At 49.5% G+C, this 13,551-nt stretch overlaps 1 protein-coding gene across 7 annotated transcripts in view; it reads right to left on the bottom strand.

Moving 5' to 3' along the window:
- The window catches only part of LOC101794161 (voltage-dependent N-type calcium channel subunit alpha-1B), a 297,197-nt gene that overhangs the window by 203,054 nt on the left and 80,592 nt on the right, over positions 1-13,551 (bottom strand). The window contains exon 1 of one of the 7 annotated variants that reach the window (XM_072025252.1): positions 6,841-7,002. The exons of the other annotated variants lie outside the window; for them this stretch is intronic. Coding sequence (XP_071881353.1) covers positions 6,841-6,848 — 8 coding nt within the window. The 5' untranslated portion in view covers positions 6,849-7,002. Of the gene's footprint in view, positions 1-6,840; positions 7,003-13,551 lie in introns of those variants that run through there. 7 annotated transcript variants of the gene reach the window in all.

The raw sequence follows: 13,551 nt of genomic DNA, 5'->3' as shown, positions 1-13,551 counted from the left end.
AGTAAAATGTAGCAACACATCTTATTTTCATATCTTGGGAAAAAGTAACAATGAGAAATGTACCTGGGGTCCACCGACTGTGCTGGAGCTTGTTTTTTTTCCAGACTGTTCACCAGAAATTGAAAATTCGAAGCACTAGAGAAGAGGATGCCTTGAGGCCCCCAGAGCACACCACCCGTCCCCGTACCAGCCCCTGCCCCAGGACCTTTGCAGCCTGGTGAGCTGCACCACGGTGACCCAGGCTCCCAGGAAAGGACACCCTGAGTGAGGTGCCCATGCTGACAACAAGATTAGGAGCCTCACACTGCAATTTCCCCATGGCCAAAGCAGTGGGACCAGGCTGCAAAGTCGCTCCTTGCTCCACAGCCATCAACCTCCCCATCTGTCCCAAAAGCAAGGGCTTGCACCACGCGGGAGGTAAGCCTGTCCCGGTGCTTCTCCTCTTCCCAGGGATGAGCAGAGCTGCAAAGGCTCAGAGGACAGGATGTTTTAGGACTTCCTAGACACACCTTGTCCATGCACTTACACTTCTTCATAGGCCCATTCCTCTCACTTGCTGTATGGCCACAGTTCCTCAGGAGCTAATGCTTCCACAGGAAAAACACAAGTATAGAAATCTACAGCAGATTTGAGTAATGTTTTTTGCTGTCCCTCTGCCAAGAGGAATGCACCCCTGAACCCCCTTAATTAGGTTGTGTTTGGTGATTCTCAAGGTCATATTTCAGTGCTAGGGGAAAAGATGGGACTGGGAAGAGGTGGGCTAAATTCAGAGAAGGACAAAGCACCCTCCTTCCCCCAAGATCTAAGCACTGACGTGCTCCTGCAGGCACAGAAGGCCACAGTCCCTCCAAAGCAAGCAGACCTGGGCTCATTTCTGCCAGAACAGGGTCCTTGCTCCCAGCACACCAGAGTGGGGACACATGGCTCTCAATTACTGCTCTTGGAGCTGCATCACGCGTTGCAGGTGAATGTGTGCCGAGGAGGACACAGAGGGCAGGTGCCCATAATGCTGGTGAGGGACCCTGCCTGCTCCCTGCTCAACAGCTGCTGCCAGAATTTGTATGGAAGGAGGAGAGCTGCTCCACCCAAGGGATTCAAAATGCCTGGCAGCCCAGTGATTAGGGTGCTCATTAAAAATACAACACTGCTTTTGATTCCCGTCCTGAAATCAACCAAGGCTTAGCTCTGAAGCCTGCTCTGCTAAATCCAAAAGCTCTTGAGCGTGATGCAGCAAGGAGCTCTTGGACAAGTTGTGCCTCTTCACTTGGAGCTGTTCCACTTCATTAAACACCCTTAAACACCCGTGGATGGCATCAGGGAGGCTACCAAACCAAGCAGTTATGGTTTCATGCCTACAGCAGGACATCCATGCTCCTGTTTATCAGATGTACCACTCAGCTAAACACCAAGTTCAATCAGGTGAAGAAGAGCACTTACAACAGAGTAACAAAATAAGAACATTTTGTCCTAATACTAAAAACCTTCATATGCCTATTCTGGTCACCCAAAACAATAACTACCCCTCATCTCCAAGCTGGTCCCAGGGCAGGGAAAAGGCATTCTGCTCCATCACTTCCCATCAGCAACAACCCTGGAGATACATAGGAGGTATATCATGGAGAGACGCTACAGCACACAAGCGGATCTCCCCAGTAGCTGCCCAGTTGCAAACTGGTGCCCATCAGCTACACAAAGATCACTTATAAAAGGGAAATGGGTTGAGTATCAACATAGCAATGACATATTTTCTCATTAGCTGGTGGCTGGTGAACACGTGCAGATCAGGATGTGCTGCTGTTGGACTGACACATCCCAGGAAAGGCGATTTCATGCCTGTTGGAAGTTCCGTTTGTGCAAGGTAAAGGCAATGCTGCCACACAACCAGCGCAGAGCACACACTGCTCTTGGTGAAGTCATTGCAGCCCTCAGGCAGTTTGGTTCTCTCTGGTACACGCATATCTCCCCAGGGCGTGTTTTATACCTTCCCTCAGTGCCTAAATCAGGGGACATGAATCTGCCAAGGCCCCAGTTTAAATGCACAAATTTGGGTATATTTCATGTTATGTAAGAATTTGTAAATTCCCAATAGATGACAGGTCAGAGCAGCAGGGCTGGTAGGAGAGGTGATGTTTCCTCTTAGGCCCTCTGGGAAAACAGAGACCCTTTCAGGATTTCTTTTGCCATTAGATGATTGCTTAATAATAATAATAATAATAGTGTTCCTTGCAGCTGTATCATTTGGTCTAACAGGTTGGTCTATTCTCCCACGTGCCTGGTGACAGGACAAGACGGAATGGGCTAAAGTTGCACCAGGGGAGATTTAGGTTGCATATTAAGAAGAACTTCTTTACCAAAAGGGTTGTGAGGCATTGGAAGGGGCTGCCCAGGGAAGTGGTTGAGTCACCATCCCTGGAGGTCTTTAAAAGACATTTAGATGTAGAGCTTAGGGATACGGTTTAGTGGAGGACTTGTTAGTGTTAGGTCAGAGGTTGGACTTGGTGATCTTGGAGGTCTCTTCCAACCTAGATGATTCTGTGAGATTATGTCTCTCAAAACACCTGCACTGCTTAAGTAGCCCCCACTGCTGAGCTCCAGCCCTTCAAATCTCTGCTTTTAGCTTGGGAGATCACCAGGCTCAGCCTCAATATTTAAGGCAAAATGGCAGAATTACTAAAATCTCACCCCCTTCCTATCACCACCCCACAGGGTGGTTCCCCACCAGCCCCACTGCACCTGATGGTGCTGGTGATGCTTTGGGGCTCACTTCCTACCGACCCTTCACATACTGCTTCCACACCATGATGTGCACAGGTGGCTGCTCCCTGCAGGAGGGGCTGGGGACCAAACATCTTCCACGTGTGCTGCAGGGATGCTCAGACTGTCTATGTGCCGTGCAGCACGACCCCTCCCGATGTGCATTTTCTCCCGGGACTTCCCAGCTTGGTTTCCAGCAGAGCTGGACTCCAGATGCCTGTAACTAAGCCAGGGTGTTGAGACCAGCATGGAAAATGCTCTTGCGTTAAGGATCAAAGGCAGGAAAGGAATTCAGGGAGCACAAATGTTCCCGCTGACTCCTGCAACAGCTTCCATGTATAAAGACCCAAGCCCAGCTCCCACCTGAATCCTCTTAGCAAGGCTGCAGCTCCTCACTGCTTCCCCATGCAGAGAAGCCCCGACACAAACCTTCCTCACCCCGCTGGCTGCTGTCATCTCCAGGACAAACCCAATCCTGCAAACCCCCTGCCCACACACAGCGTGGCTGCTCCAGGCTCCACAGGGCTTTGCATGGGGCACCAGGAGGTATTCACTGAGACAGGCAGGGTCCAGCTTCATGCCCAGCTTCACACCACAGAGACAAACTCTGCCAAGCTCAGCAGCCTGTGGAAGAGGCGGCTCAGCATCAGGGAAGGGGTTAAAAAACTGCCTCTGTCTTCAGGTACAATTGAGTTCAATTATGTCACCAGGAGAAGGAAAAAAATATCACAATGAAGTGCACCAAAATATTCATTTCCAAGGGTGCCCAAGCGGCAAGAAAGGAAAATATTGATTAGAACCGGCTGCAGATTTTCTGGGAGAACAGTTTTTTGACAGAAAATGCCAACTTGATCATATCAAAATATCCTGCTAGAATGGGTCAAACTCTTAAAAATTGCATTTAGGAAAACAGCCACAATCTGTCTTCTCATTGAGTTGAACATGTTTGTTCTTATTTTTGAAACCATATTTACTTTCATTAAGATTTTCACCAAAAATAAATTCTAAAAACAAAAATATTTTGATCTACCCCAAAATGAACTATTTTCTTGTGGTAGTTTCACATTTCAGCTTTCCAAACACAGATTTTAGCATCGCAAAATGCTTTTGCATGGTGGAAACTCCAGGTTCTGCCCTGATCCTGAATATCATTTTTGAATATTTTTGTGAATCCTTTTTACCCAAAAGGATTAATAAAAAGCTTATTTCTATAGATTACTTGCAATACTTGTCTTAATTCTTAAACTGATATAATCTGTAATCATACACCTGTCTCAATGAGAATGAGTGAGGCTGAGGCTAGCTCGTGTGCTTTTACAGAAACTCTCATCTGATAATTTCCCCCCCACACCTTTTTTCTTTTTAAGTCATTAGCTACAACTCAGGGCTAAATCCCACTCCAGAAGCCTGGAAATACACTGGGAAAATCCAGAAGACTCAGCTGGGAATGCAGAGCATGACCTGCCCCGTGGATGGGTGGTGACAAGTCAGGAACGTGCCATGGGGGCATCAGGCTCTGGGTCAGCGTTGCCAAAAGTAGAGCAAAAAATCGCAGGGTTCATAGCAACAAAAATTAAGCAAAATACCCAAGGACCAGAGTCACAATAGCATTTTTGCATCTCACTCCTACTGATTTCAAAGCAAGCCAGAAAGCAAATCCTTCGTGGATCCAGGCCGGTGATATTATTTCTCACACCTGCTCTGCCCTCCTTCATTTTCCCCTCACTCCTGTCATCACGCCGTTTATTCCATTCACCATCGCCTTTGCCTCGTTCCCTCTGGTACTCTGAAGGCATTCCTTTCATTTCCATTTTTCAGACATTAAAAGCATTTATTTTGAATTCCGGTGCCTTCAGCATGTAAATCAGCCTCAGCTGCGCTCCGAAAACACCAGCCTGATCTCGTTATACACCCGTTCATCCTGCAGGATTAAGGCAGGGAGGGAACCTCGCCGGCTCTCAAATCACCCTGCTCATTCTCCACGCTCCAGGTTCAAAAGCTGGATGTGGAGGACGTGCCATCAGGTCCATACCCTGCTGCTTGCACTGTGTCCTCCTGCAGTCTGGTCTCAGGGATGGCAAGCAGTGGTGGGGTCTGCACTGCCTTTTGCTTGGGTGCTGATAGCACTGTAGTTTAGAAGTGGCTGTGGAATGACCAGCAGGGATGGAGATGGGCCTCCAGAGCAGCAGAGCCCCAGGGCCACCACCTCTCCTCCCTCACACGAACATCGCTGTGGCAGGTAGGGGGCTGGAGGCACTCATCCCACCTCGGGGACACAGCTCAGCTCAGCTCAAAGCACCCTTGGGGCAGGATGCAGCCAACCCACCCTGCCTTGCCCGCAGCGAGCCGACAGCCTGCTAAGGACCTGGGTGACCTTACCTCACCTCCCTCCTTTCCCCCTAATGACATGGTGCATTTTCCTACAACTCTCCCTAACATCACCTCCTCAGCAGGAAAGGAGCCTGCATGGAGGTTCTCCTGCCATCCCATCCCATCCCCATCGGCACTTTGCACGGGGCATCGCGCTGTGCACACACAGCCTCGGCAGCTCACCCTGCCCTGCAGCACAAACGCACCCACCAACATCTCAGCCAGAAAGCCAGGCTCTGTATGGGGAACCCCACAGAGCCATGCTGGGGCTGATGAAAGATCCTCCAGAGACCCACAGGCTGAGCATCCCCAGCAGTTCCTGATCTGGGCAATGTAAGCAGCCCCACGCTAACCCCACAGAGCACTGCCAGCATTGTTCCACCAGTGCTGAGCGCAAATTCTTCGTTAATGCCAGCAGCAGCATGAGTAAGACCTGAATTAGCATGGGGAAGCAGACAGCACCTATGTTATATATACAATAAACCCCGCCGGCTTTTGCAGGCTTTGCCATTCAGATTGCTCAGCACTGGTATTTCCCCCGTGCACGCACTAACACACATGAGCTGTGAGGCCCTTTGTGCCTCGTTTATCCCAGCAGCTTTGTGGGTTGATTAGGATTTCAGTAGATTTTAGCTTTTATCCTAAAGTGAAAATGCACCCAACCAAAAGAAAAAAAAAAAAAAGAAAAAAAAAAAAAACACTAAAATAAAAAAATCATTAGACTGAGAGCTATCAGTAGTGATTAACAATGAGAGAAACAAATGAACTCCCAAAACACACGAGCCAGGAACAATATAGGGGAGCTCTTTGTTGTAAAGAAAGCTTTTCACCAGCTTCAGCATGGCATCGCGCCATTCCTCTGATATATCACCTCCTTTTTCTGACACACAGAACACCCTGGTGTAAGGTCTATTTCCACTAGCAACCAAACTTTTAGGATTGAAAATAAAGCAGGATAATCTGCTATCTGTGTGATCTGAACAGAGCAGCAGAAGATGCTGGAGGCTGTGGGTGATGCCCACACCTCCCCCAGGGGAGGACCTGGGCGCACAGGTAGGGTTTCACTGCCAGCCCCCCCACTTCACCTGCAGCACTTTGCAGCAGTACCCGGGGACCAGCATTAGCTCCTCTCCCCCAAGCAGGCAGGCAACCTGGAGAGACATTAATTGCCTTGCCCAGGGTCACGTAATGAAGCCAGTGGAAAGCTGATAGAAGGAGCCAGAGGACACTTGGCTCCTTTCCCTGCATTTCTCCCACAGGATCAGGCTACCTCAGTTCCTCCCAGCCCGTGCTGCATCCACTCCAGCCCCCCCAGCTCGGTCTCCTCCCTGGGATGGATGCGGGGATGCAGCCCTGCTCTGCAAACCGCCGAAGCACGTGCCTGGAGCTGGGCTTGCACTCAACAGGGAGCCACCAAAGGAGTTGTTCAAGTGCAAAGGCTTCCCAGAATAATACAGAGATAAAGGTTAATGCATTATTTAACCACTGCAAGGTCTCGCACAGCCTGAGAGCAAGATGGATCTGCTCAGCTCCTGCATCCCTTCCCTCCCTGGACACACGGTGAAGCTGCCCAGACAAGGCAGAGCTCACCAGCTCCAACTGGAGCCTTCGAACCAGACAAAAATCAGAATCCCCCAGCCTGGATCCTGCACCCATCTCCAAGCTCCCTCTGCTGTTCCCAAGCGCATGTTACAGTCCCTCATTCCTGTTACTCACTTTTCCATCCACAGCAAGCCCACGGCAGAAATGTTGTCCTACTGCCACCAGAATCCTCCCGGCTAGGTGGGTCCATCAGTGAGATCAGACACAGCTGCACCAGAAGAAAACCGAGCACCAACTAGCTTTGGGGATGTTCTCTACAATGCAGGTGATAAAATGAGAAAAAGCAACAACACCTGGAATCAAATGGGAGGAGGGGGTCACCACCCTGCCTGCAAAGGGCTCAGACCTTAAGCTCCAAACCAGGAAAAGCAGCTGCATTAATTAAGTGCCTGAGCTGCAGGTGGCTGTCCCACCTCTGGTTCCTCTCTGCTTCTCCCAGGGCACAGCCCATCCTTTCTCGTCCTCTTACAGTAATATTGCCATCTGCAAAACCCTCCAGCAAATGCTCAGGGTTAGCATGAGCCCTAGTTCTTCTCCCAGTGGTCCTTGGCCTTAACCCATCTCCATGGCTCGTAGCGACCACCCTGACTAACAGCAGAAGCAGCAATAACTCTCCAATGTCCACTGCAGCCTTCAGCAAAGACTCAGCAGAAAATAAAGTATAACAGAATATCCTGAATTCCTGCATTTCTCCAGACTAGAGTTTAATTCACCCAAGCTTGACCCAAATGGTACACATTATCCCGAACCGGTTTGCAATCCACCACACGCTTGGACCAGTCTCATAAAATTCAGTTTGTTTTTAGAGCAAAGGAAAGAATGCAGCTAGCATAGCCTAAATACAAATAACTGTTCACTTGGGTCGGTTGTCTCCTGAGTGGGTTGCAACTGCATCTTCGTACATGAAGAGGCACAAAAGGAAGGCATGAAAAGAAGGCACAAGCTCCTATCATGGGGGAGACCAAAGGCAGCAAACCCCTGCTGCACAGTGCTCCCCACCACGCGGGCTTCTGCCAGCATCTGCCTGAACTGGTAGCTGATTCATCTCAATCTCTGGAGGATTCTTCTGGTAACTGCTGCAGATCCACCTTGGGATGACAGAGCAACATGAGAAGAAAACCAATCTCATCGTTTCTATTGTTTTTTTCTACCAAAAAAAAAAAAAAAAAAAAAGGATAAAAAAATAAACAGAGAGAGAGCGAATTTTTTTTTAAACAATTTTCTGTAGACCAATGTTCAGCCACCATGGGTTGATGCCCATGGATTTATTGGTGAAACTTATGATCCAGCAAGGAGAGCCACCAAAAGAGAAGGAAGCAGAATCAATTCCAAGTCTTAGGACAAGAAACAGGCCTCAGTAGGATTCAAAGGTGTTAAAGTCAGTAAGCCAGAGAGAAAAAAGCATGAAATAAATGCACGTTCCTTCTAATCCCCAGCTCCTTTGTCTGGAGGACACCAAGCACAGTGCTGAGAACTAAAGGCAGTGACTCCCGAAGGACGATGGGGGCACGTTACCGGGCAGCCCCCACCTGAAGCAACCCACATCTGTGCATGAGGGAAAGGGCAGCGGCTGCCACCCCCCTGCCAAAACTTGTCTCCCTTTTGGCCAGCTCTGACACTGAAGACAACATCCCACTGCAGCTGTGACAATGAATAAAACCATCCCTGTCCTCCCACAGCCTCCGAGAGGCCAGCCTCTGCCTCCCGACCCACTGTGGCATGGCCACAAACCTGGGGCAAGGAGGAAAAGAGAGGAACAAACCCCCAGGATTGTTTTTCAGCCTGAGAGGCAAATCTCCCAGTTTCTCAGATGTTATTCCTCAGATGTTATGTATATATAGATGCATGCATATGCACACAGACAGCGCTTTTTTGCATCAGCCCGTTGTCAGTTGGCACCTGGGGGAAGCAGGAGGTTTGCTCTGTTGAGTCATCCCTGCCTTCAGCAAGAGCACGGAGCTCAGCAAGAGCCGGATGGGCTGAGCTGCACACAGAAAGCGCTTCCTTTGCAAAGGCCTCCTCCTCCTCCTCCTGAAAACCCATTTAGAAATTCCTAAAAAGATCCGTTTGCTACAGGGAAAGGAAATTTGAGGTCACAGAGAGAGAACCACAGTTATCAGAAAGGCAGGGACAGGCCAGGCTCAGCCAGCAAGGGCACGCTCTCGGGGGAACCACGCCAGCACCGCGTTGATGTTGCGAGCTGTTTGCCATGGTCCGTAAGAGCAGAGCTCTGGTGGGAGAAGCTGGCAGCAGGCAGAGCTGGGGCCAACCCAGAAATAAGAACCAGAGCACCTGGCTAGAGAAATGGCCTCAAACATCCCAGCTAATTAGCTCCTTGGCATATTTCGTTTATCCCTTGCAGCAGGAGTGAGTTAAAATGAATCTGTACCTAACCAGCAACTTGGAGCCTTCAGCACAGCGACGTTTTCAAGTTGGTAAGGGAAACAGAGCTGCAAATTTAACACAAGTTTTCAGAGCTGGAATAAGAGGCTATTAAAAAAATGATTGAACTCAGAACACCAAATCAGGGGAATTTATGGGGATTTTTTTTTTTTTTTTTTTTTTTGGAGGCTCTGCTCGGTTTTACTTCCAGCAATGGGCATTGTAGGGGGGTTATTGCTTTTGGCCTCAGATGAAAAATAACCCACAAGGTTGCAGCTAGGCAGGGTGGCTCAGAATGGAGACAGATGGTGGCTGGGCCATGGCTGGAGGCAAGGAGAGATAGACAGTGCTGAGCAGGGATCGAGAGGGGCCATACCTCGCTCACTCAACCTTCCTCAGTGGGACCAGATGTACCAAACCTCATAACCCCAGAGATCATGAAGGTGAGGGATGTCAGACATAAGCAGAACATGGCTTTCTCTTGCAACACCACAATGGTCCTGTGCGCATGGCAATGTGCAAAGCTAGAATTCATTTGGGAAACACCTCCAGCAGCTCTCTGTACCAGTCCAAGTCCTTCAGCTGCCTGTCTGTATGCTTTTATCAGGAGGAAACTGACCACCACTACGCAAAATCTCTCTTCACATTTTCCCTTATCCTAGGAAGCCACCTGCAGAAAGTCCTCTGATATCTGCCACCAAGCTTCCCCCAGTGGAGCACCCCCATGCCCAGCAGCAGGGTGGGACAGGAGCACTCAGCCTGCAGCTGAGGTTAAAGATCCAACCACAGGCAGAGGAAAGCCCAGGGATCAAAGAACAGGGAGGAATTAGTTTTTTCACAATCCCAGCTCCATCAGGCATGAAAAGAAAGTTTAGGATGCTCTTGGGAGAGGAAGGATTCGTATCTCAAGGCAAACTGGCCTACTCACTCTATTTATAGACAAAAGGAAGCATTTTAGCCCTGCTGCAGCTCAGCAGAGCCCGCTTGGATGCTCTGCCCATTATGCAAGTGCTCCAGAACCACTGGTCTCCTCATGGGTGGCTATCAGGAGCCCAGGGAGATGTCCTGTCCCGGGCAGGAGCACCCATCCAGCTCACGGGGATGACAGCAAGGAAGGAAAGGACCAAACTGAAGTACAACAACCTGGTGCCTGTCTTCTCCATTGCCATAAACTGGGCTCAGAAATATCCTTGATCAGCAATACAGTGCCAAGGATAAGGAGACCCAGAGCACTACAAGCAAAGGAAAGCAGAATATTGATTTGAAAACTCCTGTATCAGTACAGGAATTGTATACAGGGAATGCAGGGAATACAGGGAATGGCAAAGTCTGGTCTCAGGCCCAAATACCAAGAGCTGGCTTTTGTCACGAGGCTGCTCAGGGTCAGGATGGGGCCACCTCCTGCTCCCTGGTACCTGACCTCTAGCAAGAGGTGCAGGGGATGCTGCAAGCAGGACTTTGGCCTTCAAAAAGGTTTCCGTGCTTTCGGGACCAAAACAGTCACTTTGGTCATGAGACACCATTTTCCACACAAGGCTGACTTCAAATGCATGTAGCCATCATGATGCAGCCAAGTTAAGTCTCCTTCCTCTTCCTTCTCCTAATCTTTCCAGAGCAACTTTAAGCTTCTAATGAATTTTAAATGTCACCTACTTTGGCTATTAGTAAGGGTAACAAAGAGAGAAATTCACAATAATGGAAATGTTGGTCTCTAGGACAACCTTGACCAGCACAAGGTCCTGAATTAAGGTCACCAGAGAAAAACATAGAAATCTCAATGGGACATTACCAGCCGAGTCAATCCCTGCAGAGACAGGGGCACTTAACGCACCAAGCAGTGGTTAGAGCTGGGCCTGCTAAATAATACAGTATAATGCTTTCTAAGGATAATTCACAAGACCCAGACATTTCCTGGACTGCTCACATCACCCCACCAGCATGCCTCATTATTTATTTATCGTACTTGCTTAATATTAACCTCTGAGAAACTAGTTAACCCTGCAAATCCAAACATCACAAGGGTTCATCCTGCAATAAGCATAATCCTTGGCCCTGAGGGGACAATTAGAAGCACGGAATTCAGGAGCTTGTTGTTAACCTCAGCCTTCAGCAAGAATGGAGCAAAACTCATAGCTGCAAGGAGCTGCAAGGAGTTGGAGGGCTACAGCAAGCAGTTTCACTCCAGTGACCCTCCAGGCAGCTGCATGGCATGCAGTAGCTCATAACACCTGCAGAAGCACTAAAATTTACCTTCTAGACATGGCCCCAGCCGGGTGTAACAGCTGAGAGCAGCTCAGTTTCTCTGACATGAACACAGTGTGGGCTGCCAAGATGCAAGGGAGCAGCTGTGCCTGCTAGGGCTCAATGCTTCCCCATGCAACACGGCACCATGCTGCAACATCCAGCCTAGCTCCAGAGCTGAAACCACACTGGTACATGAGCACAGCCCCCTCCCTGAGCCATGTAACCTTGCTGGGAGCAGGGGCATCTCATCCAGGGCAGAAGGGTCCCTGCCAGTGGCACATGGGTTGTTGCCTATGGATGCCATCACAGCAACATGGCTCTACACAGCTCACTCTGTGCCAGCTTGGGTCCCTCTGGCACAGCATCGCATCCCAAAACGTCAAAACTTCCCCTCACCAGTGCCTCGGGCTGTGCCTCCAGACCCTCCAGCTAAACAAACAGCCCCGCAGCCTCCTACATGTCGTTAGGCTAATTAAAGGAGGAAGTGTGCTGCGCTGCTGCTCACTACAGGAACACCAAGAGAGAAATATCAGAGCTCTGCAGGAGACTCCCTGCCATTAGCTGGTCTGATGCAGGGCGAGAGGAGAGGCTGCAGCACAGGGAAGAGCCAGACCAAGCACAAGAAACCCAAGTCACCAAGGGACAGTCCCAAGCTGCAAGGATGCAGCAATTAACACTCACCCTTCATTATTATGCAAATCACACATTGGTTACTAGAGACAGCAAAGCAATTGGCCTTCTAGCCCTCGCTGAAGGCCAAAAAATGGTTGAAGTATGTGTCAGGCTGGTATTTTGCACTGCCCAGTGGGGAACAGAAGTCTGGGGTCTACCAGGATGCTTCAGACCCAAGTTGCATGCCAAAAGTAGGCTGGTGCATGCAATATGTCGTGGAAGACACCTGGGAACTGTTCATGCTCAAAGCACTGAGAAGTCCAGCTGGAGCCCTGCTGCTTCTGCTCTGGCCTTGGGGTGGGAAACAGAAAGGAAACAAAAGCACGAGCATCGGGTTTAGGTGTGGGAAGGGGTGCAGATGGCTGAGACTGGCACTTCAGGGAGGAACGTGGGATCTTGGCAGGTTCCTGAAATATTACCTTTGTCTGTCTGACAAAATGTTGGTGAGAGCTGAGTGTACCCTAAAACAAAATCTCCTAATAAGAGTGCCGGCAGAGTCAGGGAAAGTTCTAAGGTATTTAAAGTAAAGACTGAAAAGGGAATGAGGGCCCAAGACCGTAAACATGCCTGCATGCCAGGATGAGAGTCATGGGTCAAATTTTAATATTTGACAGTTCTCTGCCTCTGTTTGTGTTAGGCTCACGGCAACACAATGAATATGGCATCAGTCTTCATGCGGAGATGACACCAAGTGACAACCAGTCATTATTTACCATACCCTGGAGTGCAAAATCCACTGCTGACTTCAGGGTGGAGAGGAGGAGGGAAATCTGGGAGCATGGACCACCAAGCACATGCTCTCAAAGGCACGTAGCCAGTGCTTGCCTCAGTTTCCCCAGCATACAAAGAGGGATTAAGGGAGCGTCCATCTGGCTTCCAGGGATTCTTGCAAGACTGACCTAATATTTCAGCAAAGGAGGTTAAAAACATTCAGCATTGTTCACTTAACACCTGAATATATTCGGCGTATATCTGCTACAGTGCACTGTGTCAGAGAGCATATTTCACCAAGCACAGCTATTCTGTAGGAAACGAGCCGTCCTCCACGTCTACAGAGAGGTGACCCTCTGCTGGTGGGTGGAAAAGCAGAGGTGCCAGCATCTGTCCTTACCTCTCCTCCTCCCCACACAAGGGCGATGGCTTTTCATGTGAGAAATTAACAGGACAATGCTGAATATCAAGGGTAACGCCAGGTACACTGTCTGTAAGATGCTGGCAATGCGTCTGCCTTCTCAGCAGCTCAAACAAGAAACGTCCAGATTACCACTGCACCAGCACTGTCCTGCCATGGATTAAACACTCCTTGGGTGGCAGGTGGTGAAATGGCCACCTCCATCTGGAAAGCTGAGCACAGGTCAGCTGACAGCCCAGGGAAAGCCTTCTCCATCCATCCCCTTGTCCCCTTCCTAGGCTTGCTCACGTTTCACGTCTCAGCTGGGAGAGCCACAAATGTCCCCACAAAAATGGGGGCTGCACTGGTTGCTCAGGGCTACTTCGGGAGAGTCTGGTGAGCCCATGGTACAGACT

Source organism: Anas platyrhynchos, chromosome 18, assembly GCF_047663525.1.
Source record: "Anas platyrhynchos isolate ZD024472 breed Pekin duck chromosome 18, IASCAAS_PekinDuck_T2T, whole genome shotgun sequence".
NCBI lineage: Eukaryota > Metazoa > Chordata > Aves > Anseriformes > Anatidae > Anas > Anas platyrhynchos.
This window is presented reverse-complemented; position numbering and strand designations above follow the sequence as displayed.